This window comes from Aptenodytes patagonicus, chromosome 3 (genome assembly GCF_965638725.1).
Source record: "Aptenodytes patagonicus chromosome 3, bAptPat1.pri.cur, whole genome shotgun sequence".
NCBI lineage: Eukaryota > Metazoa > Chordata > Aves > Sphenisciformes > Spheniscidae > Aptenodytes > Aptenodytes patagonicus.
Window position 1 is genome coordinate 122,148,495 of NC_134951.1, and position 25,055 is coordinate 122,173,549.

At 40.2% G+C, this 25,055-nt stretch overlaps 1 protein-coding gene across 2 annotated transcripts; it reads left to right on the forward strand.

Moving 5' to 3' along the window:
• The first annotated feature begins 2,902 nt into the window (after positions 1-2,902).
• ETAA1 (ETAA1 activator of ATR kinase) lies at positions 2,903-12,041 on the forward strand. 2 transcript variants are annotated; one of them, XM_076335027.1, is made up of 7 exons: positions 2,903-3,155; positions 4,131-4,268; positions 4,544-4,620; positions 6,236-6,354; positions 6,678-8,827; positions 10,743-10,883; positions 11,297-12,041. In XM_076335027.1, exons 1-6 carry the CDS (start codon positions 2,903-2,905, stop codon positions 10,856-10,858), a joined length of 2,853 nt encoding a protein of 950 aa, XP_076191142.1. In that variant the 3' UTR covers positions 10,859-10,883; positions 11,297-12,041. The 2 variants fall into 2 exon arrangements, with proteins under 2 accessions (XP_076191142.1, XP_076191141.1); XM_076335026.1 differs by having other exon boundaries at positions 10,743-12,041.
• The last annotated feature ends 13,014 nt before the right edge of the window (positions 12,042-25,055 follow it).

A 25,055-nucleotide genomic window follows, 5' to 3' on the forward strand; every position in this document is an offset into this window, starting at 1 on the left:
AAAACCCAAGATAGCTCACTTTGAAAATGTCAAAGAGCATTTAAAAACATTCTGGAAAAAGGCAGTATTTGTCAAATTAATTTTCTTATTTATAATAACTTCCATCCTCTCACAAATCTTGATATTTTCATTGAAATCTATTATTGATTATCCCTTTTTTCCAGCCCTAACAAGAATGAAAGATGAACTATAACATAAAGTCACTTCTCTCTGTTAGTTACATTGATGCAATGTTAGACATTTTGAAAAACCTCACTAATGATACATACTCTTTCCAAGATAAAAATGCTCACTTTAAAGCTCTGTGCTCAAAGGACTTTAAAAAGGAGCCTTTCTTCACTCTTATTTTCAATGTTCTCATTACACTGACGGAAAATTCTTAGCAAACTTCTCAGATCTTCCACATTTATTTCATTTCATTTTAGATCCTTGTCTCATGAAATACAGTGAAAAGTTCTCAGGCAGTTTATAGTACTATTAAAAACTAAACTAACTTTATTATTCATTCAATCTCCTCCATTATTTATCCCTCTTGATTTGAAAGTAGGACTCACAACTGCAGCACTAGGAGTTTGCTGCAAGTCCCTGGAACGCAGCCTCACCACAATTAGCCATTGATCCAGCTGCTCGTACCATGACAAGGGAACGCAAACTCCCTCCTCCTTGAGGCTACAGCTCCACAGAGAAACCCTTCAACATCACAGACTTCTACCACTACATTTCTTAACTTAATAAACAGCATCGGCTCAGAGCTAAGTTCTTAAGCTGCAATGAGATACACACACTTTTATTCATTAGGAAAGTGGGGGGGGGGTCCCATCATGAACCTGTTCAGCTTTTCTGTACGTGCAGATTTTTTTTTTTTTTTGCCAACTTTTGGTAATGCAACTTTGCATGTGCTTAAATTGATGTAACAAGATCTCTCATGCAGAACTAGATACACGTTAAACATGCTTTTTTTTTTTTCAAAATGCTTTTACTGTATGAGTAAAACCTCACTAATGTGTGAAAGACCTGTGGCAAATATTCACATTTTATGAATGAGGTTAGTGAACAATGAGCTTGGAGAAAGGAAGACATCAAAGGCGGCACTGCAAAATTCATAGCACTCAGTGAATATGACAGATGTCACTTAATTTTAATTATTGATGACAGTGTTTCAGACTATGCTTGTTAACACACAGGAGTATGAAAGCAAACCACTTTACAGTACTCAGCTGCTAAGAGGTAACTAGGAAGTGGTAGGAGACATCAAGATTTTAGTAGCACTTTCTAGTAAGTGTGCTGATTTCAATGTTTTGTTATCCCTCAAGTTGTATCTACCACTACTGTAAAAAGACAGAGTTTCTTCTCAGTATCCATTTTAACTGGAAACAAGGAGCAAGTAATCTACATTGCGTGTATGGCATAAAGAGTCCAGGTAAGCCATTTATGTACCTGCGTGATGTATTACTGCTTTTAATTACTATATTGCAAACGAGCGGTCAAAAATGTCACGCGTACCTTCACCACACTTTGTACTAATGCAAAGATCTGCCCATGCTAGTGGGATTACAAGGCAGTAGCCATGTTCAGATGTCTGTGATGGATTTTGGAGCCTAATTGTTGACCCATTTTTTCAGTCGTCTCCAATTTCTATTTGATAGGTATGACATAAACAAGTTGATTATTCAAATGTCACAACTTTCTGCGATTAACTGTGATACTTTAACCATGTATATAACACAACTTGTCTGTTTAATACGTAGTACTTGAAGTTTTCCCTTGTTAAAAAGTCTTCTATTGGCTTTAATTACAGTCATGAGAACGGAGAAGTGAAAAAACACATTGTTGGCCTGAGGCCTCGGGTGGAAAGAGGTTTCACGACTCAGGGAATCACTCTTCGGTGACTTTAAAACTTCTCATAGTCCCGATCATAGACTGAAATCCACTGCTCACATCTTTCTTACAAATGAAGTGTGATCCCAAAGTACTCCAAACCAATTAAATGAAAACCAGGCAGGCAACCAATGTACAAGTAGTTCACTCCTTGACCCTATATGCTTGGTAGATATGTTTATACATGTACATTTAGTGGCTCGGGGAGGAAATATCCACCTTATGATGTAATAGATACATGTGTTTGCATTTATATTGTTTTGAATAATGATGTAATATCACAGTCCCTCAGGAACCTCATGTTAATTTCTTACCTACCAAATTTGGCTTCTGTAAGTCTCTCTTTGCCAGTCCCAATTCCCATGCTGGGCTGAAACGGTTTATGCCTGCCTGGGTTTGTTTTCTCTTTAAGGACACTCACTGCACACTCCTCTTCTGGGCCCCGAGGACCTCATCGGAGACCTGGACCGCCACAGAGCTGGCGGGATGGTGGCAGCCAGCCCGGGGCAGGAGCCACAGGCGAATCGAGGGCGCGAGGCCGCCTCGGAGACGAAGCCGCCTCAGACAAAGTGCCTCACAGCAACACGAGGCGCCTCAGGGACACGAGGCCACCTCAGACCAGGCCGACGGCCGGGGCCCGCCGGAGGGCACATCCAGCCCCTCTGGCGGCGGCGGACTTAGATTTTCTTTCACTGAACTACTGGACTAAAGGTTTTGAACGCGTAACCCCAAGGGCAGCCCGCGGAGGGAGAACTGGCCGCCGCAGCGCCAAGGCGAGCAAGCGAGGGAAGGCGCCTCACGGCAAGAGGGGGCGGGGGCAGGGGCGCGCGGCCCGAGCAGCGCAAGCTCCCGGCCAGCTGCAGCTCCCTGCCGCGTCCGACGGCCCGCCCCCGCCGCGCGGGGCCAATGGCCGCTCGAGACGGCGTGGCGGCAGCCAATCGGCGGCGGCGCGGCGGGCTCCCCGGCAAAATGGCGGCGCCGGCGGTGGCGGGGTGGATGCGGCGGCGCCGCCGCAGCGCGCGCCATGCCCGGTAGCCGGCGGAAGGGGCCTTGCCCCAGGCCTGCCGCCCTGAGGCGGTGGAGCGGCGGCGGCGGCGGCGAGGAGCAGCTCACCCGGCGGCGGCCGACGGAGCCCCCCGCGGAGGAGGCGGCGGCCGGCGGCGCGGAAGGCGGCGCGGGCCGAGGCCTGTCCGCGGGCCGAGGCCTGTCCGCGGGGGAGGCGCCGCGCGCGCCCCGGCCGTCGCCGTCGCGGGAGGCGGCGGTGCGCGGCGCTGCAGGTACGGCGGGAGCGGCCCCCGGGGGCTCCGCGCAGGCCCCGCGCCGGCGGGGGCCCTGGCCTGCCCGCCACCCCTGGAGCCGCGGAGGAGGCGCGGCCTGCCTGTGAGGAGAGGGCCGGTGCGGTGTAATCCCCCGCTCTCCCCCGTCCGTGTGCGTTGGGAAGGGGCTCTTGTCAAGGAGTGATGAAGAGCATCTTCCCGCGGCGGATACTTAGAACTGAGGACGCTAATCCACCCCAGGAGAGGATAAAGCCCGGCCGTGCTAAGCGCTTAAATGCAAAGCATCTCCTAAGATGCTTCTCACGTAGTAACTGCATCTTTTAAAATTATTTCTGTAGGCTTCCACATCTGCAACGTCACTTCTAAAGGGCAGGGGTGACTAGCTGAGCTTCAGATAGTGTGTTTGGTTCACTTACTGATCCGAGACAGCTGCAAGCTAGTTTTGAATAGCTATATTCCTGCTTTTAACAGTCCTAGCTGAAAAGGCCTAGTGGAGGAAGTATAGACAAAGGTAGGTTGTGACCCAGAACAGTTTGGGGGTCCATTGAAGCTGTGACCCAAATCAGAGTCTGGGTGAAAGACACAGCGCAAGCCAGAGTACAAAATATTCTCCCATATAGGTATACATAGTTCTTCTCTTAATGTAAGTTGAAGTCAATATTCCCTCAAGTAGGAGGATTGACAGTTCTCGTCCTTACCATGGGATGCTGAGCATGTAGCTGTCAGTATCATGTAATGCTGTGTTATCTCTGTGGTGATGTAAATGACAGAGGTGATAGTCATATTCTGCATTAAATGTATAGTTGTGAACAATATTCCTGTTGTAAGTAAAGGAATGTTGATGAGTGTGAACTTGATTTTTATTCTTAAAGTTCCTAAATCAGCTTCTTTGTGCCTTGTCCTGTTGTATGTTTGAAGTTATTTTCGCCTTTTATTTGTTGTTTTTTAATAAGGATCATCTTTCTGTTTACACAGAGTCATGTTTACATAAAACGCCAAAGAGATCGTTGAGTAGGAAATCCCGAATACCTACTTTCAGCTCTCCTGTTAATGACACCGATATACAGCAAGAAATCTTTTGGGATCCTCATTCACCAATTGCACGCAGACTAGGTAATACTAACGAAATCCAGACTTCAGGGCGCCTATTTGAGGCATGCAGTGGGAGTGTACTAAAAGTTATCAAATTTCTTGAAAAAAGGGCCCTTTCTCTTATCACGGTTAGGTTGTTTGGTTTTATTTTTATTCAAAATCCATAAATTCTTCCAGTATAGTGCTGAATCAAGCTCTGATTTTAGCACATATATTTAAATTATTTGAGATATACTGCACTTTATAAATTGAATTGTTTTGCAGTTTTTAAGAAGGTTTTTTGTTTGTTTTCATAGGCAATGGAAAAACCAAACAGTCTACCAGTAGATGCGCAGTAGAAATTTCAGAAATTGTTAATCGTATTGCTCCTCAGGTAATTGTTACTTTCTAAAACAATGCTCTGCATATGCAGTAATCAAACAGAATAGTGCTACAGCCTCAGCGAAGGCTCAGTTTTAGTTACAGTAGTCACATGGTAAGAATCGGGTGTGTAGAAAACTAGTAACATGTCCATAAAACTGGACTGAATTAAAATCATAAGCATAGCATTTGACTGGTTGCTCTTACGAGTCACAGATGCTGTAAAAAAAGACGTATTAAGGAAGTGGCTTGCAGCAGCTCCATTTTATAAAGTTTTACTTTCAGAATACAAGTTATTGCCCCTGGTCTTAGGAATACTGTTGTGTTTATTTATCCTTAATCACTCATCTGTTAAAAGGTAAGAGTTTCTTCACATACTGGATTTACTTGACAGTTGTTTTTAAGCATTTTGAATGGTCTTGAATGACTGCTGAAGTACAAGAACAAGACTTGGATGAGAGAGAGGCTCCGCAATAATATAAATATACTAACGTTGCTTCATTATTCTAAATAATTTGCCTTTTTACCCTAAGATATATGCTCTTGGTGTCTCCCTCTTGCTGTGAACCTGACGTCCACAGTCTGGAAAGTGAAAATAAGAGTGTTGGCTTATTGTTTGCCTTTTATTAAGTACAAGAAGAGAACATGTCACTCCTAAAACAGTTCTGTAGTATTTAGCTTGCAAAATATGCCTGCTTATTGGACAGGGCCATTTAAAATGTATTCACTATTTGGCATATTTGTGAGAAACTGTACTTAAGAATTGGAAAATCATTGATAAGGGATGCCACTTCCTTCCTTTTAAATGATTACAGCCCTGTCATAAATGTAAATAATATCAGGATTTGCAACTATCCATTGCTGGTGTTCTTTTTTTTAAAAAAAATAATAATAAAAAAATTTAATTAAATTTACAAAGAAAAAGAAAACCTATCCAAAACTACCCTGGTAGTTAGTAGAGTTCAAATTACTTTTGCTGGCTTACATGCAGTAATTTCCCACATCCCATGGCTCTGGCCCTCTAGACGTTTTACCACTGCAGTATTGTATCTCTTAGATTTCAGAATTCAAATCCAAGCCTGAACTTTGAAGCTCTCAAACAACTTCATTTAGTTTCTAAACTTCAGTTATTTCTGTTTAAAGGCTCCTTGTATAAATGAGTTGTAATGGAAGAAGTCAGAAATTTTTCCTGGAAGCACGGAGAATATGATTTCTTTCAAATTCTCTGGTCTGTTAATGCTGCTTTAAGTGGTGGATAAAGACAGTGCATCTCAACTAGCTCCTTAGTAGTATACTAAAGTAAACTAAATCATAGCTTGTAACGTGAATATTGCAGATTATGTGTAAAGCTGAAGTAAAGAGAGTATTAGGTTTGAGCACCAAAGTAAAATTCAGTTGTTTTAATTGAATTTCCTGTTTTAAATCGATACAATTAAAGTGATGCAACTATCAGTAGACAATGTTGCACTAATCTGTCTTAGCTTGTATTGGTTTAGCTCCTATCTGTGGCTTTCAACAGATTTGATCCAGTTTAATTGGTTTAGCAACTTTGACTAATGCAAGGTGTGTGTCTAGTCCAATCTTTATCTGAAATCAAATTGCTAAGCATTATAAATCTAATCATTCAGGATGAAAAAGCAGCCTGTAATGAAGGCTCCCTTTTAGGGACATGGATTGGTGAGGATGCTATTCCCTGTACACCTGGCGTAGTAAAAGTGCGAGCTAGGACAAAGTTAAGTTGTACAAGGTAAGTTACAGTTTTGTCTTGCCCATCACAGCTGGGCTTTCATGAAAAAGGGGTATGTGGTCTTCCTATATGTGTAGTGAGCCATGTAATTGTACATTAGCATGCAGAATGCTTTTAACTTTGGGCTTGTTATCTCTTCTTAATGGGGTATTGGGAATTATCAAAAAGACTGCATGCTGACTGCGCATTGAAAACAGTAGGATTCAGTCATATTCTCTGTAGTTGTTAAACTAGAGAATGAACAGCTCATATGGTAGTGTTATTGAGCTTGGCTAAACTTTCTCAGTAGGTCTGACTTTCTGTTTTTTTTTTTTTTAATCTAGAGATCTTAAAATAAAAAATCCTGAAGAGGAACTCATGAAGTTGGCTAAGGAATTTGATAAGAATCTAGTAGAGCTAGATGCTGTTCAGGAACAAGAGAAGCTTGGTCATGACTTCATCCAGACCACCTCAGAGTCTTTAAATAATTCTAAAGATGAAGTAAACGTGAAGAACCAGAAATCACTCCTTGGTGAAGTTTCTGAAACAGATACTGCTCTGTGCCTGAAAGCAGTTGGACAGAGCACTGGCATCCCTGCTGCAAAGCCCTGTCAATCTAGCAGTCAAAAGTCTATAGACCTTGAGGCTGAAATAGCCCTTCATGCTCTTTTTGACTGCTCTACCCAGAAGTGTAGTGGACAGTTGAGCCAAGGACTATCAGGTATTTCGTTAAATAATAGTTTCCATGAAAATAAAAGCACCTTGGAAGAAGAACACCTTCCCGAGCAAATTAAAGATATGCAACGTGGTAATTCAGAGGCATATAAAAAAGATACTCTGTGCGCACTAGGAAGCGTGAAACAGACTTTTCCAAAACCTGATACTCACACGGTGACAAAAAAAAATCCTTGTTCTTTGAAGACACAATTGGTTGTCTCCAGTAAGCTTGCTGGAGTAGTTAATGATGATTTTGATGACTGGGATGCAGATTTTCTGGCAGATGATTCTTTTGTGATGCAAATAACCCAAAATCCTGAACTGATAAGTACTGAAGAAGCACCACCTATTCTTACAAATCCATCTATGCATGGTTTCAGTGATGCTAGCAGAACAAAGGAAAGAAGTAGTTGCAATTCAGTAACTTGTTTGGGGAGTGTACACAAATCTAACAGTTTGCAGTTTTCACCTTTGAAACATTCTAGTAAAAATACACAAAATGTTGCAAAATCTCTTTCTTTACAAAAGCCATATAATAAGACAGAAAACTCAAAGACAGAGACCATAGCCTTTCATGGCAAATGTGACATTAAGTCAGATAAAATAAATTCTATTTGGAAAAGTGCCCAAAACAGTGATTTGAACTATATTCCTGTTTCAACGCAATCTGAAGTGAAGAATGGAAATGAATGTATTCAGCTTAAAAGTGACCCTGTTCCTCTTTTTCCTTCAAGATCTAATCCTCATAGACAACGGACTGAAAAACCTGGGAATAACACACACAATATTTTCTGTCAATCGTCCAGTGTTTCTACCAACACAAAACCTAATGATCTAACTAAAGTGGTTAACCAAGCTAATACAGGTCACTTAAATCAAGTCGAAATACCAAAGAAATGTCCTCTGTCATTTGATGACTGGAATGAACTGAAATTCTCTGATGAGATACTAGATATGTTTTGTGAATCCGATAGTCTTTGGGATGCAAACTGTGAGGATGATGAATTGTTGTATCAAGTGTGTGATGATATAGAAAAGCAGACTCAGAGCCAGGATGTTAAAAAAGGAAATGAAAGAGCTAAAACTATACAAGGAGCCAGTATTAATTCCAGATCAAATGCTGATAACAGCTTCCCAGCATCTAAACAAGGACTACCTTATCTCCTCTTGGCACAAAAAACAAATGCAAAACAGGACACTTTCTCACTAAACGATTCCTGTAGGAATTCATCAAAGGTTATGCATGGGCTGGCCACAACAGGTCACATAGTGAACTGTAAAAACATCTCCAGTCCTCGAACTGTGATCTCGGGTACTTCTGTGGAGTGTAAATACACACTGTCTAAAAACTGTCATCAAGCTGCTTCTGAAAATACTACAAAGACTGTTTCGGGAAAATGCTACAGGTCAAATTCTGTGCTGGCAGGAGAGACTGGTTCTGAAGTCAGAAGTCCTGTTAATGCAGTAAACATTTTTAGTAGCAAAACATTAGACAGCCCAGATCTTTTGTATAATGCAGGAGAGATACCAAATAACAGTTCTGGTAACAAAACATCACTTATGCCTTCAAAGTTCAAGTTCCGGAAGACTAGCAATTCTCAGGGTGCTCTTCATGTAGGGTCTGAAAATCCAGGGAGTCATTCTGGCATTGGAATTACTCTGCAGGGTTTGGAAGGAGACAAGAATCAAGTGAATGTGACTTTGCACAGCAAGCTTGACAGTAAGAAACCACCTTTCAAGAGGCACCTTTCAGAGTCTTTTGCACTGCCTACATCAGGTATTTGTCTTTATTGTATCATCACTGTTAGACTGGTTTTGTTTGTTTTCTTACTGTAATCAGAATGTCAGAGAAATTTATACTGTATTGCAACTTACAATAGGTTTCAATATTCATCCATTCAGTTTAGGTGTTAGTAAATGTTCTAGCGAGAATTTGGAGCTTATTTTCTCCAAAATAAAATTGTCCTGACGCATCTCTTGAATTCCTGTAGTTAAGGACTTCTGTCTCCCCTTTTCATTCCACTTCTCTGAATACTTCACACTCTCTCTCCATAGAGACTCAGAATCACTAGGATCAAGTACAGGCTGATGGCAGCACTCAGCATAGATATTCTTAAATTGTTACTATTTTGATACGTAGTAAATGTTGTAGTGTGAATCTGTGCTTTAATTTACAGTTCATTTTGAAAAACATTAACAATTACTTATCTCAGCCATGATTCGTTATGTTAATGGTGGGGCAGGGAAAGAAGGCAGCAAGGTGATAGGGAATGCCAATTTCTTTGTATTACTGTACACCTGGAAATTGGAACCTTGCATCATTTGATGCTTCTGAAACCTCGGCCTGTATTGTTGTTTGCTCTGTGGCTAAAATTGCCACAGTGAAATACTCTTGTGTTACCAGTCTAAACACTAACATTTCCTTTCACCTAGAGGGAAGGTCAGTCACTTTTCAATCATCAAGCAACAGTCTGTCATACTCCGTGCACTGGTGTTACTTGCTAGGGAAATGTAGAACCAGTCAAGTGCCAGTCAGTCTCGTTTTTACTTGATCTCATGGCTTGGTGAAGTTTCAGTCAATATTAATTTTGATAAAACATGTCTTTAGAGTGTACAATATCAACCTCGATTTTCAGGAAGCACTGTAACAAAAACAACAAAAAAATTAATTCCTGCAAACTATCAGCCAGCATTATTTGAAGAATCAGTATTTTATCTGTGTTTCTTCCCCAGCAAAGAAGCAGATAAATGGAAAGTAGTAATTTCGGATGTTAAAGGGGAAGGGAGGGGAGAGATAAACTAGTCATTCTGTGGAACGTTCTAGAGAATAAAGGAATGAAAAAGAATAGCATAGATTTTCTTTACAGATAAACAACTGTCCTCATCTTAAATTTTTGGTGAAAGGACATTGCTGTAACAAAAAGATGGATGTTAAGTGATCCTTTCAAAAACTGATACGTAATTTTTCATGGACACCTCTTTTTTTAAGAAGCAAAGAGACCCTTTGTTTTATTTATCCAGTTTGAAAGACTACTTATTAAAAATACATTAATTGGAAATTGGTGTATAAAAACGGTAAAATTCCTGATGCGTTCAGGGAGTGTTCCTCTTGGTTCCACTGAGGTCAGGGGTTTATGGTATGGGAATTTATAGTTCTGTAACACAACATATAAAATACTACACTTAGCTATCGTGTTCTTGTCTCCTTTGCCAATTTTTATTGCTACTTTTGACCTTTTTTCAACCTTTCTGGTTTTATTTGTGTGACACCTGTACTGTATCTGACCCCTGTGTCCATACCATCTCTGTGCCCATATCTCTGCCTAACTCACTAAATTGTAGAGCCCTTTTCACTCTGATGGCCTTAATTTTCTTAACCCATTGCCATCTCCTATGTTGACTCCTGATGTCACAAGGTTCACTTGAAGGGCAGCCAAGTAAAATTTCCTTGAAGCAAGTGTCTGCATCCCAGTATTTTCATTGGGAGGTAGTAATCAGTAGCGCTACAAAGGTCATGCATCTTATCCCCCTTCCTGCCTTGGGGACAGGATAGATGAGCCATTTTTAACTTGGGTGCCTGGTATGTCAGAATAGTGTGCTCTTGCCATAGATCTTCAAACATTGAAAACAGGTAAGTTAAAATACATATTGAACAAACGTGAAGGCTCCTAATACATGTTTTTTATTTACAGTGTCTGTGGTGGAACAAAAAAATAGAAAATGTTCTCAAGAAGAGATTGAAAGAAAGAAACAAGAAGCTCTTGCGCGAAGAAAATCCAGAATGCAGGCATTCTTTAAAGATGCTTGAATTTGGAGTTTATTTTGTCTATGGAGTAAGTTTTTGAGAGGGAAATACTGTAATGCTGGAAGACACTCTTTAAACTCTGTTCACAGCTACTGACGGCAAGCTTTTTCTATTTCTCAATTTAAAAAAATCTTGACCTGAACTATAACTAATACTCTGGTGGTATTTAGTCTTAATTAAAAACTACCAGTTGTAAATGTGTGGTCCCAAACTATCTTCAGCACAATGAAGATTGTATTGAGTTCTCATACTGTTACGTGTTGAAATTTTATCGTCTGAAAATCATCAGAGCATGAAAGCATTTGTATACACACATTAAGTAGAAGATGTCAAAAACAGACTGTATGTCTTTTGGCTGTATTTCTCTTATTGCAAGTATTTTAATCTGTAAGAAGGCTCTGAAGTACACACAGATTAAGAAATACTAATGTTTGCTCTCAGGTAGAAGAAAGTTTTTAAGTTTTGGTTTAAAGAAACTACAATCAAGAAAACATCCAACATCGGAAAACTAATGGAAATGAACAGGATTTGGAAAGCGTGCTCAGTTTGTCTCTGTTATCTTAGGTAAGAATTGGACATAGTGAAAGAAGAATTTAATATAAAAGTTTCATAAGGTGAAAAAGCATCCTGGAAAGGACATTGTATCTTTTTTTTTTTTTTTTTTTAATTCCCTTCATGAAGAGTTGGAAATACCCTAGCTAACAAAATTGGACCACCTTTTTCCAAACATGCGTTACCAAGCCAATTAAAAAAGGCAGCTGATGTCATTTTACCAAACCGTGAGCAATATAAAATACACCAGGTGAAATCTCAACAACTGTGAATCAGTTTAGCCTTATGGTTGTACATATTTTTCAAAGTAAAGGCTGTTAAAACATAAAAATGCAATGTCATGTCAGCTTAACAGGGGCTGATAGAATTTTTGATGTGATAGATGGGTGCAGAGCTCAAACTGCAAAAACTGCCTGTGGGTAAGCTGCAGGGTATTTTTCAACTGAGAAATGCTTATATGTAAACATGTGACACTATGAAAAGTGACTGTAATTTTTCTTTGTAAATAAATAACTTTGAAATGTACCAAAGGTTAGAGGAAGCTTTTGGTTTCTGTAGTATGTGCCATTTTTGTAACTCCTAAAAATGTAAGTATTGTATATTTGTAAATCATCATTAAACTTTTTTACATTTTTCTAGTCTGTTCTGGAAAATACTGTACTACAGAAACTGGTAAAAGGGAGTGAAATGGGAATTCCATATGGACTTTACTTGAACATTCTCTCTTGATAATTTACCCAATAATTCCATGTCTTAATTTTCTAGCTATAGTGGTGACAAAGTGCTTCCTTTGATCCATTTAAACTAGAAATCCTTGGTGGAGTAACTGGTTCTACACACAACCATCTGCAGTGGAGTCCTGAAATACTTAACTATACTGGTTTTCAAACTAGTGAACTTGCTTTTGTATTAACCACCATTCTTGGTGCTAGTTAGTTGATTATGAAATCAAATCCCCAAGTCCACCAAAGACCGTGCTGGTGCCCAATAAGCATTACTGATGGTCTGTGGCTGCAGCTCCCTGTCCTTCAGCTGTTGTGCAATATATGATGAATTGGATCAGCTTACTGATCTGCCTGAAAATTAACCCAGAAAAAATGTTTTCAGCTTTTCACAGAACTTCATGATAATAAGACCCATAACAGATAATGTAACATGAAATAGCAAGACTTTGTTGTGTTGTCAAGCCCCTGCTGGCAGTGTTCAAACAGTTCATAAGACAGAAGATTTGCATGTCCATATGACAAATAAATGTAAACCCCAAATAATGGCTGTTGCAAAAATTTTATATATCCTGAGAATGTAGTTTGATCTGTGTATCTGAGGGATATGCTCATCTTTGTGATGTTCTAGGAAAACCTAAACTATCGGTTAACTTGCCAGATGCACTATTAGCCAAGAAAGTGGCAATGAAAAAAGGCTTCTACTATCAGTATTAAATATGAGAGTTCTAAAACTGGCTTTTAAGGTACTGATACACAAGAATGTCAAATCTTACTGAGAAAGATAAAAATTAGGCTTTTGCTAGGACAGTGTTCAGCTTTTCAACCCTTCCCTCCCCAGGATATTTCTCTAGAACTAATTCTGTAAAAAGGAACCAGGATAATTTTTGTTTTCAAGCATAATATGGTTAATTATACTTAGGACTTGAGAAGATGAGCTAACTGGAAAGGAAGGAACTGTTGTGGGTGCTGGAGAGTATTTTTTTAGGAAGGTTTCATTCTCTGATGTGAAAGGACTAACTTTTAAATCAGGTTTGAAATTGGGATAAATAGTAGATACGTAACATGACATACAGGCTAAGCACAGTATGGCTACCCAAGCTCAACATACAAGATACATCCTGAATGCTTGCCGCTATGTGTCCTTGAGCACACTCAAAGTTTAAAACCAGCTTGCTGCCCTTCCAGGTGATGCTGATTTTCTCAGCTCTCAGGAAACAAAGGCCCTGGAACTGCCCGCCTAAAATGCCACCACTGGTCTCCCCCTGAGAGCACGGTAAGAATCCTTTAACACGAGCGTCTAACCAACCCTCTTCTCTCCTGAGCTGTAAAATAAGAGCTCGATGCATGATAAGGGGAATTCTGTTGCCACAAGGGGTGTGGAAAGGACCCTTTGCAAACTTTCCAATTGGAGGAAGACACAAACTACTTTTTGACCGATTACTGTCACTTACTTACCCAAGTATTTCCTATGTGCTGCTTAACCACGTTTAAAGAATCTGTTTGCTGATCGGTGTGAAACACATTAATTTTGACAGTTTACGGCAAATGCATCCACTGCCCTCCCCATTGAACAATTACAACAGAGGGGCTTTGGTTTTTATTTTACTTACTTTTCATAAATACCTATTTTTAGCATAGGTATTACGCTTCAAGGTCTGTAATTTGTTTTTTCTTAAACATTACTTTCCAAATAGAAATCACAAGTTCTTGGGATCATGGTTTCTTAACTGATGTCGAGACAAGCTACTAAGATTTTTTTGGTCACACCCTGACTATCCCCAAACGCCCTACCATACCATCTCTCAGTTAACAAATTCAGTAGAGTTACTTCTTTTTGTGACTTGACACTGTTAGAAACAGAGAAATAATTTCTTTCATTAAAATTAAACCACTCCTATACAATTTTTGTTAGGCAAATATGATAAAAGCTTAGAGAAATACTTTAACCCCATCTAGTTTCATTGGTGGAGTCAATGCAGGCAGAAGAAGATTCGTTAGGGCTTAGAAATAGTTACAAAGAACAACCTCTACAATATCAAAACTAAAATTCCACAAGGTAGGAATTTTTGTCTTTGAAAATATATATATTCATATTGGTTGGTCAGAAACATCCAAAAGATTTAGAAGAAATCTAGTGAAAAATAAACCGTCTAGCTATATATATGTATGTATCTTAAAAGAGTACACACCACAGAGCTTGTTTCCTGTGAGTGCCCACGCTCTAAGTGCCAGTCTTGCCCTTCGCCTCTTCCTACTATGCTGGCATCAGCAGGGTGCTGGACGTGGACCCAGCCCAGCAGGCAGGGCAGCATACTGACGTTGACAGGGGTGCAGACATGAGGAGTTTAACCTTTGCCTAATTCTCGAACATCTGGATATTCAAGCCAGCAACACAGCAGGGGTGTAGCTAGAGATGGCTCCGTGCCTCCTAACCTGAGGGGCATAGGTTAGGCGTACAGTCATTTCAGGTGCTCTTATGGCAGTCAGTGACAGAGAGGGCAATTCAGACGTTAGGTGCCTGAACTACATTTCAGATGTGCTTAGCTCTACGTCAACAAAAGCAGCCGCCTGCCTAACGGCTATTTTAGGGATGAAGTACTGGGCCTAGACAGCTGCTCTGCTCTGTGTGGGCAGCCAACAGCTTTGGAGAGCAGATGAGAAGTTCAAAAGCTGCAGCCCTCCTTGCTCTCATGTGACGTGCCCTCTCCTTGCCACAGAGGAAGGAAGTTGAGTGGCAGCATCGCGATCCCACAGATTTTACAGGTTATGCTCAGCATCCCTCATGCTTCCTGGTAAGTTCTTGGTGACTGCATGTGCCTCAATCATGCAGTCTTTTGTCTGACTGCTTGCAGTAGACAACAGATCTTCATTAGGAAAGTATCTACATCATTTTAATTAATTAATACACATGTACACATAAGAAGTTTGGTATTTCAATAGCTGACATTTCACTATGAAGCCACATCTTCCTCCAGGCAAAAAAGACCTATACAAATAGTAACAATCTTAAATACATTCTAAATTAAATTATGACTGTCATGTTTCATTATAAATTAATTTATGACTGTTTGCTTAAGCACTCATCTTCGTTTCATTCAGAGCATAGTAATTTTTTACATGAGCAGAGCAATCAGTGAGCTTAAGTTCAAATGTAAATGGAATTCCTGTATGACCCATACCTGAGCATAATTTTTATTCCACAGATATTGACGCATTTCACGATGAGTGATGTTACTCACTAAAATCCAAGGATTATCTTTTTCAAGTAAAACCTGCGGTGGATTTTTTTTCTTTAAGGAAAGGCAGATATGATCAGGTAAAGGATCCGTTCGTCATTATTCTCCTTATCTGTATCTAAAATTATGTGTTGTGGAATGTACATACATTCACACCCTTCCAGTTCATGCTGGTGAGGGATCACGTTTAAAGCATTTGAGAAATTTAGTAATATTGGTTTTTTATTGTGTTAGTTGTATCAGATTTTCAGAGAAGCCAGCATCCAGCAGCTCTTCAAATTTTGGCCTATAAGGCACAATTAATCTTGGGGCTGCAGTTCAGGAATAGCAATGTAATCTTATACTATGTGTACCACTTATTACATCTAGACCTTTATACCCAGAGGAATAACATAGATGAATTCATTGATTGTATCTTTTTAAGCCTAAAAAGAGCTACAATTTGTCAGGAAAGAATAGCTGGAAGCAACAGATAGTGACCTAAATAGTAGAATTCCAAAGATAAAATAGAAGAAAATGAACACAAATGCTTCATTGTTTGAGAGCTGTATTGTCTGCAGCACACTCCAGTGAATCCAGTGTTTGTGGAAGAGGCCGAGGCAGATACAATCTGTGGAGCTAAAAATGACAGCCTGAGTAAGTAGCCATCAAAGATGAAGCTAGGAAGACTCTGGCAATTGTGCTGTAAATCATAACTGCAATATTTGTTCAAAGCTCCGGTTACTACGCATACTGGTGTTTTTGTCAGAAGAGTCAGAAAAGTCCTGCCTCATAAAACACTTAAGGATATCTAATGTACTGTTCTTGTGGAACTAAATATAAATTTCTGTGACTATTGTCTGGGTGTAATGTCAGTATGGTAGCTGACAAACCATTAAGGGCCTGATTCTACTCTTGCAGCAATTTCCTTAAAGCACTGGAGGTAATGGAGTGACTCAGGTGAATAAAGAATCAACCCCCTGCATTTCATTATTGTAAGTAGTTGTCTTTAGCACATAAATCTAGTAAAACAGCATTGCATTTATCAGAAATTGTTATTGTTTATGTGCATTTTCAAAGTTTTTTCGGGAAAAAGGTTGCATTTACGCATATCTTTTAAAAGCCACGGTTAACAGCTTTCACCTCCAACAATGTAGTTAACAGAGGTGAGGAGGGGACTACAGGATTTATAGATTTCCTTTTTAATAAGGTTGTCTGCTCTTTGCAGCTTGTCCTCGCTAAACGAAAAACTTGATTCAGGTTTTAACCCTGGAAAATTAGGACCCATGTAGACATGCGAATGAAGCTTTGCATGCGCTGCCACACTCTCCGTGAACAGATGATGTGCAAATAAAATATTGTATTTTAACTAAGCATAGCAATTTAGGTTTTGGGTATTTTTTTTTTTTTTTTGGCTGAGCAGGGTGGGATTTCTTCCATGCCTAAAGCTGAGCATATGTTGGGCATGTTTTGCAGAATCATGGCTGTAGGGCCAAGTGTCTAAGGCTATTTAAGCACCTGGGGAAGTTACTCATGGGGAGTCACATTAGTGATTCACAGTGGTATGAAAAAGAGCTTGATGAATAGTTGTTTTTGAATATCCCATTGGATACTCAGCTGCACCTTTGGGTGTTAGAGACCTGCAGAAAGCTGACCCTCAATGACAACAAAAATGGACATAATGAAAGAAAGAAAAATGTGTTCTCCAAGGCTTGAGTAACAGTTTGGAAACATTTTAGTAGATGAAGTGTTAACACTTCCTTCACCAATAATGACTTGCAGAGGACCTTTTTTTTTTTAAAATTAGCTCTCATGTTCTACAGCAAAAACCTGAAATACATGCTTAGAAATATCATAAATTTGAATTTCTGTCTTCCTGGTTGCTTCTTAAAAGCTACACTGTACCTGGATAGGGCCAGATGTTTTTGTAAACTCCAATGCTGTAAATGAAGATGACATTAACCCTAATAACTATTTTGTTATTGAACTTGAATAGGTGCTAGCGATGAATAAATGAAACTGAATTTTATAGAATGACTATGTTTTCCATATCACTTGCTTAATTTTCAGCATGCTGACTTGTGTGACTTCCATGTACGCCACTCATGAGAAGTGGCAGTCAAACCAGCAAAGACCTCAATTTCCAACATAAAACATCAGAAGATCCCAGAAGATTTTCTCTTTGTTTTTAGTGCCAGATTTCCAACCAATAGTAAGAAAGGAAAAGAAAGCTATGCTCGTTTATGGGCTGGGGGCAAAGTCTCACAGGCTCATTTTCTCTACAATTTTCTCCCAGGTCACAAAGGCTGACCTAGGCGCTTCACAGAAGACTGCCATCCGAATCTCATACTGGCTTTTTTGAAACTCCACAGGGCTTTTTTCCTCTTTTTCCATCCCGTGGTAACTGTAATCCCTCAATGTCTGATGTGGTCGTTAAGCGTGCTCTGTAGATCTAACTAGGAATCATGTCCTGTTAAGGCTTCCACAAGAACCAGACTCTTGCTCCTTTATGGGAGGCTGGAGCTATCTACTAAGTTTCAAATTTACATTTACTTTTAGTTAGATCTTTAACTCAGATATTTTCTAAGGCATAAGTCATCCCCTCCTGACATTTCAGGATCCCAAGTTTGATGTGTTAAAGCTGTACAATCTGTAATCTGTGGCTGTGGGGGGGAATACTTGGACTGCTTCTAAAGGATGCGTGCGGGGTGAGTGAAAACAGCAAGTTCATATATGCTATACAGCAATCTATGTATGTGAAATTTCTGAAAGGCTCCACATCACTGATGAAAAATTTCTAGAGATCAAAAAAGTTTGAATACACTGCATTAGAGTGTCAAATCTTGACAATGTAACACATTAAAAAGAGTCTGACCAAGTGACAATTTTCTAATAGATAACCATAAAGATATGAAGAAAAGTTGGAGGACAGCCTGTAGAAAGAGTTATGGAGGTGAACGGAAAGAAATTTGAAGATGGTTTAAGATAATGTCAATCGGTGTAGACCAGATAAAGACAGACCCTTTTTCATTTTCTTGAGAAAGTCTGAGGCACCAACGAAACTACATAAAACACCTGTTAGTTATAAAAATGTCAAACAAGCATACATTTGGGAAATGGAGAGATTCAAACATTCATGAAAGGGCAAGAGAGATTCTTGGAAGACATGTCGGATATATTTGTCGTCTCAGCAATTTGCCTGTCTGTGTTCCAGAAAAAACACAAGTAGCTTTGTGAGCACTGAAAGTAATCAAGCCTGATTTCCTACAGACTAATTAATTAAGTTTCTAAAAGATGCAAGTTCCAATTGAAGCTTTTTTGGTTGAGTCCCATAGCATGAGAATCCGGCATGGATTCTCTAGGGACTAGTAAAAATGAATGCACACCTGAGCTCTTCTGCAGATACAGGGATTTTTTGAGACGTTCTCCTCCATCATCCCACTCAGTTTCATCAAACTTCTGAAAAATACATTATTTTTTAGACTCTCTAAAGAGCTGACCTTTCTCTCCCCCAGTCTACCTAGCGAAACTTCTCCGTCCTTTTCATTTAATGGTAGTGTTGTACCCATGATGGCTTGAGCACATACGAGAAAAGATTACTTCCACCCTCCAAACCTGTCTAATTTTTGTTATTCACAGGAAGTCTTGCGGTTCACTAATTAATAAGTAATTTGATGTTATAGGCCTAGGAATGAGAGAAGACGGGAGAGGGCCTGGGACTTTCATTCCTTGACAAGCCTTGTGTGGGACCCTGTGCTTTTCTCCATGTTGTTGGTCAGCTACCTTGCTGCTGATAGAAGCCACTGCCAGTCTGCTTGCTCATAACAGCTAAAACCACCGGTCCTGCCATGTTATTTATATGTATGAATATTTTAATTAATTTTCTATACAAGAATATTTATCAGCTAAAATAAAGAAGTAAATCTATTTTAAAATGAAGCTAGCTTCAATATTTACTGCAACTTAATGACAACTTTAGACAAGAATTTAATTACACGGAGTCAGCATACCATATATATTGTAGGGATGTACCATGGGACTTATTTTAAAGTGTAATTTAGAGTATAACTTTTAGACTGCCCCTCAATATGAACTTAAATCAAAATATTTCCACTGATGGAGCACATTCTTCAAAACTGATTACAAAAGTAGCCACAGTACTAATGGAGGCTTGCTGAATTTTATGTGTTATGGTATAAATGACTTGCAAGAACACTCTTGGGAAGTTGTACTGTAATTTAATATCTTTAAAGCTAAAAACTGCTAGGGAAATATTTTTTCATGGGGACCTACTTTTTCCCCTTAGCGTTACCTAGAAATACATCTTTCTGTAGGACAGTTTTGTATCCCTTGCAATTCACATACAACGTCCAGAAAATACATTGAAACGTCATGCTGTGCTTTGCAGAACCAGCCTCCCCTGAGGAGTGGACAACAGACAAGGACTCAGGAGACCGAGCTTTTCCTTCCTCCACTGCTGGCTTTATGCATGCTGATCTGAAGGAGGTTTACAAAGGCCAGTAATGGTTTCCTTGTTCACTGTTACCCTTTTTGCTGGCACCGCTCCTGGTGGCGTGGGGAGAGGGAGGTGTTCTGAAACGTCTGTATTTCAGGGCCTTGCTGTGAAAATGCCACACAACCTTTGTGGCACAGCTGCGTCCCACCACAGGGAGATGTGAATTACCTCTGTGAATACACAGAAATTAGCTGTGTTTAACAGTCTAGCCACACAACTAAACTCTTACTTACACTGACCTTATTTTACTGCAATGAGTAAGAACTGTTGCTCTGTGATAATATCTTAGGCCTTGCCTACATAAGGCTGCGTTCAACTGTTTAACAAACTTATTTCGATAAAAGAGTGGCCGACACCATTCCCTGACTAAACAATTTCTAGAAGCAAAAGTAGGTAAGTCAGCACAACACTCTTGGGTAGATGAGCAGTTAGGTTTATTCTAGGACGTAACTGCTTAAAGACGCAGACACAAATGAAATGTGCTATGCCAAAACACAAAGGGATTTTTTGACTACCTAATTATCCTGTGTGGCAACTTTTAGTGGACATTATTTGTAGATCTTCATTTAGATAAAAATAGTGCTATTGCAGATTGCTATGGCACCATTCTATTGTAAGGTTATGCCAGGCATAAGCTCAAAGATGTTTCTACTTTACAGACAGGCATGCTATCTCCTAACTGCTCCAAAGGCATCTAAAGAAAGATTTACACCCACACAGTGCCGTAACAGCTCCACAGGAACTCTAACTAGCCATGAGTGAATAAGGCCCATAACCAAAAACGCTGAGCAGCACCGCAGCTGGTGTAAATTGTCACAGCTCCTCTGTGGAGCTGGGGACACTTTACACAACCGGAGGATTTCTTCCTCTGAATGCGCAGAAAGTCGACCTCCAATACATAAAATGTCCTTGCACAGCAGGAACGCGCAAACTTTCTTTTGAGCTCAGTGGGAAACTTGTGATTTCTCACTCCAGCCCCACAGGTGTGCTTCACCTTTTATTGGTCAAGATGGGTATTTGCAATGGTCCACTGGGTAACAGAGAGATGCCTTTTTAAGTTCCTTTCTAAGGTATATTCTAAATGTGTCTGGAAAAATTTACTTGCAGCTGGAATTGCACTGGGTAAGCCACACAGATTTTCAGTGCTCTTAGATAAATACAGTACGGCACACCATCCACTGCTGCGCTGAAGGGGTCATGAGGGTTGATTAGTCCTGATGGGTTCAGAGGTCAGGAATTTGCAGTAATTAACTCGCACTTAAGCAGAATCATATAAATGTATCCAAAGCAATCTTGTGATGGAGAGGGCAGGACTAGGCCCTTGCTGCCAAGTGACAGCCAGCTGGGTCTGTTGTCGGCACGCAGACAGCTGTGGGAAAGGAGAAGACAAGACTTTGTGCCACAGAGCCACAGTGGAGGGACGGTGGTCACCTTCAGATTTTCTAGACTGCAGAGAAGTCTTGAACTGAGTCAGAGGTCAAAGCTGGCTCAGAACTGAAGGGTTTCCAAAGGAAAACCTTCCCTATCACACTCTGTAAGAAAAATGGATCAGCACAATACCTGGGTTACAGGACAAGAAAGATGAGACAGGGAGGTCATGCAGTGACCTCAAGCATTTAATTTAATCTGGTTTCCTGTAGTGGGGAAGTTTTGGTCACCATAAAGGTTGTAGCATGTGGATACATGAAAGCAGGCTGGAGATCTAGATCTGGATCCTTCTGTTCATTTTTCTGTAGCTCTCATCACTTAAAACCTTCAGCTCTAGACCTTGTTCAAACTATATCATGGTCCTGACACAAAAAGAGAGTCATTCACAGAACACAGGATATATTGGTCTGACCTGAAGTTCACAAAATCAAGGGCAGTCCTGCATGAACTGGAAAATGACTCACTTGTCTGCAGCACATCTGGACTCTTGAGTCAAGGCCTACACAGCCTCTAGATCATGACACTAAAGAATGCAACATTTTGTAGTAAGAGCGCTGTGTGGCATTATATACCCTCCCTGTATCAGAGGGAATATTTCTAATAATCTCGCTTAATGGTCCACACACAGAAGTATTTCATTATTTCTGTCCTATGGAGCTTAGCTGTCACACTCCTCCAGCACTCCTTTTAGCTTGGCTGGGGGAACTTTGCAGAATAAAATAAAAACCTATGCAAAAAATTCACCCTGCTCTGTAGAACTCACTAAGATAACCTCATTCTAACTCCTACATAGCCTTAGGCATAAAAACTCACGCAGTAAAACTTGAAGTTTTGTGCAGCAATGCTTTCTGAGTCACAACAAGTAATTGTGTGTACCAAGAACTCCCTACCAAACGTTTAATGGAAATCTTTCAAAATAGTAGCCAGTGCGTTTCACTGCAAGATAACAGGAGTTGTACAACTAGTAACTCCTACTTTCAGCTTTGCTCCAGGCTTCAAGGTATTCACCGATTTCTTCTTTTTTTTTTCCCTAAATGCAATTATTTCATTTCTCAGTATAGTGATTATTCTACATTCTTAACAACAACGTATTGTAGCACACTGAGCACCTTCCATGCATTACAAATACAAGTCCCAATCACTGCGGTCTACCATCTCCACAGGCTCCAGGTAACATGGTGGACATTAACTGACTTCACTAGGGCTGTGCCCGGGCGTGAGAGAAGAGATTGCAGTAATGGGGCTCTGGCCAGTATCACATTTTTTGTCTTCTAGTGCATTAAAGCCCCTGCTTGACCGAGACAAAGGGACAGCTGAAAGTTTAGAGGTGAGTTTTAATGAAAGATTTCAGGAAGCAAAAGAAAAAATTGCTCATGGATGACAACAAAAAAATGCTTCCTTGTCTATGGAGCGGCACAGCAGAAAGTGCAAAGAGAGGAAAAAGGGGACGGAGGAAATCTGTAAAAGAGAAGAATGGGAGAAGCAGTTGGCTAAATGGAGTGGAAGATAAATGGCAATAGAACTTCAAGCAATAGATTCCACAGGGCTTTTTAGTGGCTTGAAGTCCTTACAGCAGGTAGTAGAAAATCAAGGAAGCTGCTGGCTGGCGGAGACAAGGTGGCATTGCCAAACAGCATTTTAGATGGAAGGGAGGAAGCAGGTAGATCTTGCAGACATCGTCCATCAAGAACAGAGATGATCATAACATTTTTAGCTTGTGTTGAGGAAAAAAATCACAATCGCCATCATGATAGGGAAGACAACCAATGGCAGGAGAAAGGGCAACAAGATGGGAGAAAAGATGGTTTAGGAGACAGCCCAGGAGACAGCAAGTGTAACAGAACTGATAGAGGAGATGAGGATGTGAAAATCAGGAATAAGTGGTAAATAACCGACCTTAAGAAGTCAAGCCAATACTGAAGTGGCAGCTGAATGTGCTGATGCAGATGGTTATGAAAGTCCAGACAAGAGCATTTCTGGCAGAGAAGGGCAAGTGCATTGAGGATTCTCACATGGATACCTCTGCGAGGCAACGGGGCGACCAAGTGGCAAAGGGAGGCACAAAAAAATAAAGGAGCTGTCAGCAAGGGTGCATCTCCAAAGCAAATCAGGAATGAGAGAAAGAGAGAATTACAGAAGCCAAGTGTTGGGAGGGAGAGATCAGGAAAGAGAAGGGCAAAGATTGTCCTCAGATGGAGCCAAGTACAGGAGCTGGAGAAGCCTCTCTACTAAAAATCAGAGACAACAGAGAAAAGAGAAGCTACTTAAGACAGTGGGAACAAACAGCAACTTCTGAGAATGTGGAGACAAGTGGTATGAGGAAATCAGTGGGTTGTTAAAAAGGCAGACTGACTTAAAGGAATTTCATTTTTTCAAGACAAAGTAGCATAAGCGTGCTTGAAGGCAGAGGGTCTACAAAACAGAGTGTGGTTAAAAATAGACAAGAGCGGAAGAAGAATCAAGAGATAACAGAAGACAGAGAACTTGCACTGGGCCTGGAAAGACGTTACGATCAAGGATAAAGAGAAGTAAGGAAGCTGGGGTTTGGGGAGGACAGTACAAGAGGAAGCTGGAGGTCTTATCTAGGCTTATTCACTCTGTCCTTTAAGAAGAGGACTAGATCCTGGCAGGGGAAGGATGAAGGTTAGCAGAAAAACACATTTTATTAGTCATGAGCAAACACAGAGGGTTTGAAGCTCCCAGTCCAGTATGAACATCTGTATGAGAGGCAGTTCAGTCTCTGGAAGAAGTCCTGACCCTATTAAAGTCAATGACAAAACTCCTGTTGCCTTCAACAGAGCCAAAATTTCACCTTGTGCCTACGGTCATTCCACTGAGACTTCCAACATGAATGCCAATTAGTGCCAGTTTCAAAGGTGACATTCGTGACACGGATACGCGCTCCACTGGGAGATGAGCTAAGATTATCAAATTGAGTTTGCATAGACCAGTAAAGGTAAGTGTGACATTCCCTGTCCTAACAATCGACTGAGGCAAATAGATACACACAGAAATAGCTGAGATTTTGAATACTTCCAGAGCACGCTAAAAATGGCATCATTATTGATTTAGAGAAAAATAAATAAATAAAAGGAATTAGTGTGTGTGGCAGGTCTAAATGAATCAATTAGTATGTTAAAAGCCATGCATAAAATAATGTTTAATTAAAAAAAAAAAGGGCGGGGGGAACCTTTAAAGGGTAAATCGTCTCATATTTTAAATTGAATGAATACAAAAAAATGACCTGAGCATAGTGGATTACTGCTTAGAGGCTTTCAGATGCTGGACTTACGCGACAGCCACTATTAGCACATTCAGATTAGTAGTTCAACAGTAACTGGAATATTAAACAGAACATGTCATTCTGATTTTGTAAAATATGCATCTGAGTATTTTACTTAATACTGGGTTGATCTGAGATGTAAGTAGACTGGATACCACAGTACTCAAAACAGTCACTTTTTTTTTTTAATTTGCATGTTGATGGTCTACATGCCTAGATCAAAACCCATGCACTGACTGTATGATTTAATACACAATATCAATTCAACCTCCTGATAACTGTGAACCCCTCCCACTTTATAAGCCTCTGCAATACACCAATTTTACAAGTAGCTCTACGGTGAATCAGACCTGTGGTTTCCAATACTACTATCCCATTCATGAGTGTAAATCTGGGCTAATCCAGTGCAGATAGCCTCGCTGTTGTGTTTTGTCCGAATTTTATGTAGATCAGAATCTCTCCTAATGTGACCGATTCCAAT

What these genes read in the sequence shown, in the direction of transcription:
- ETAA1 (XM_076335026.1), top strand. Translation starts at nt 2,903, where the DNA reads ATGCCCGGTAGCCGGCGGAAGGGGCCTTGCCCCAGGCCTGCCGCCCTG. An exon ending in GGCGGTGCGCGGCGCTGCAG is followed by an intron (nt 3,156 to 4,130) that starts GTACGGCGGGAG and finishes CTGTTTACACAG; the next exon opens with AGTCATGTTTACATAAAACG. An exon ending in TTTTGCACTGCCTACATCAG is followed by an intron (nt 8,828 to 10,742) that starts GTATTTGTCTTT and finishes TTTTATTTACAG; the next exon opens with TGTCTGTGGTGGAACAAAAA.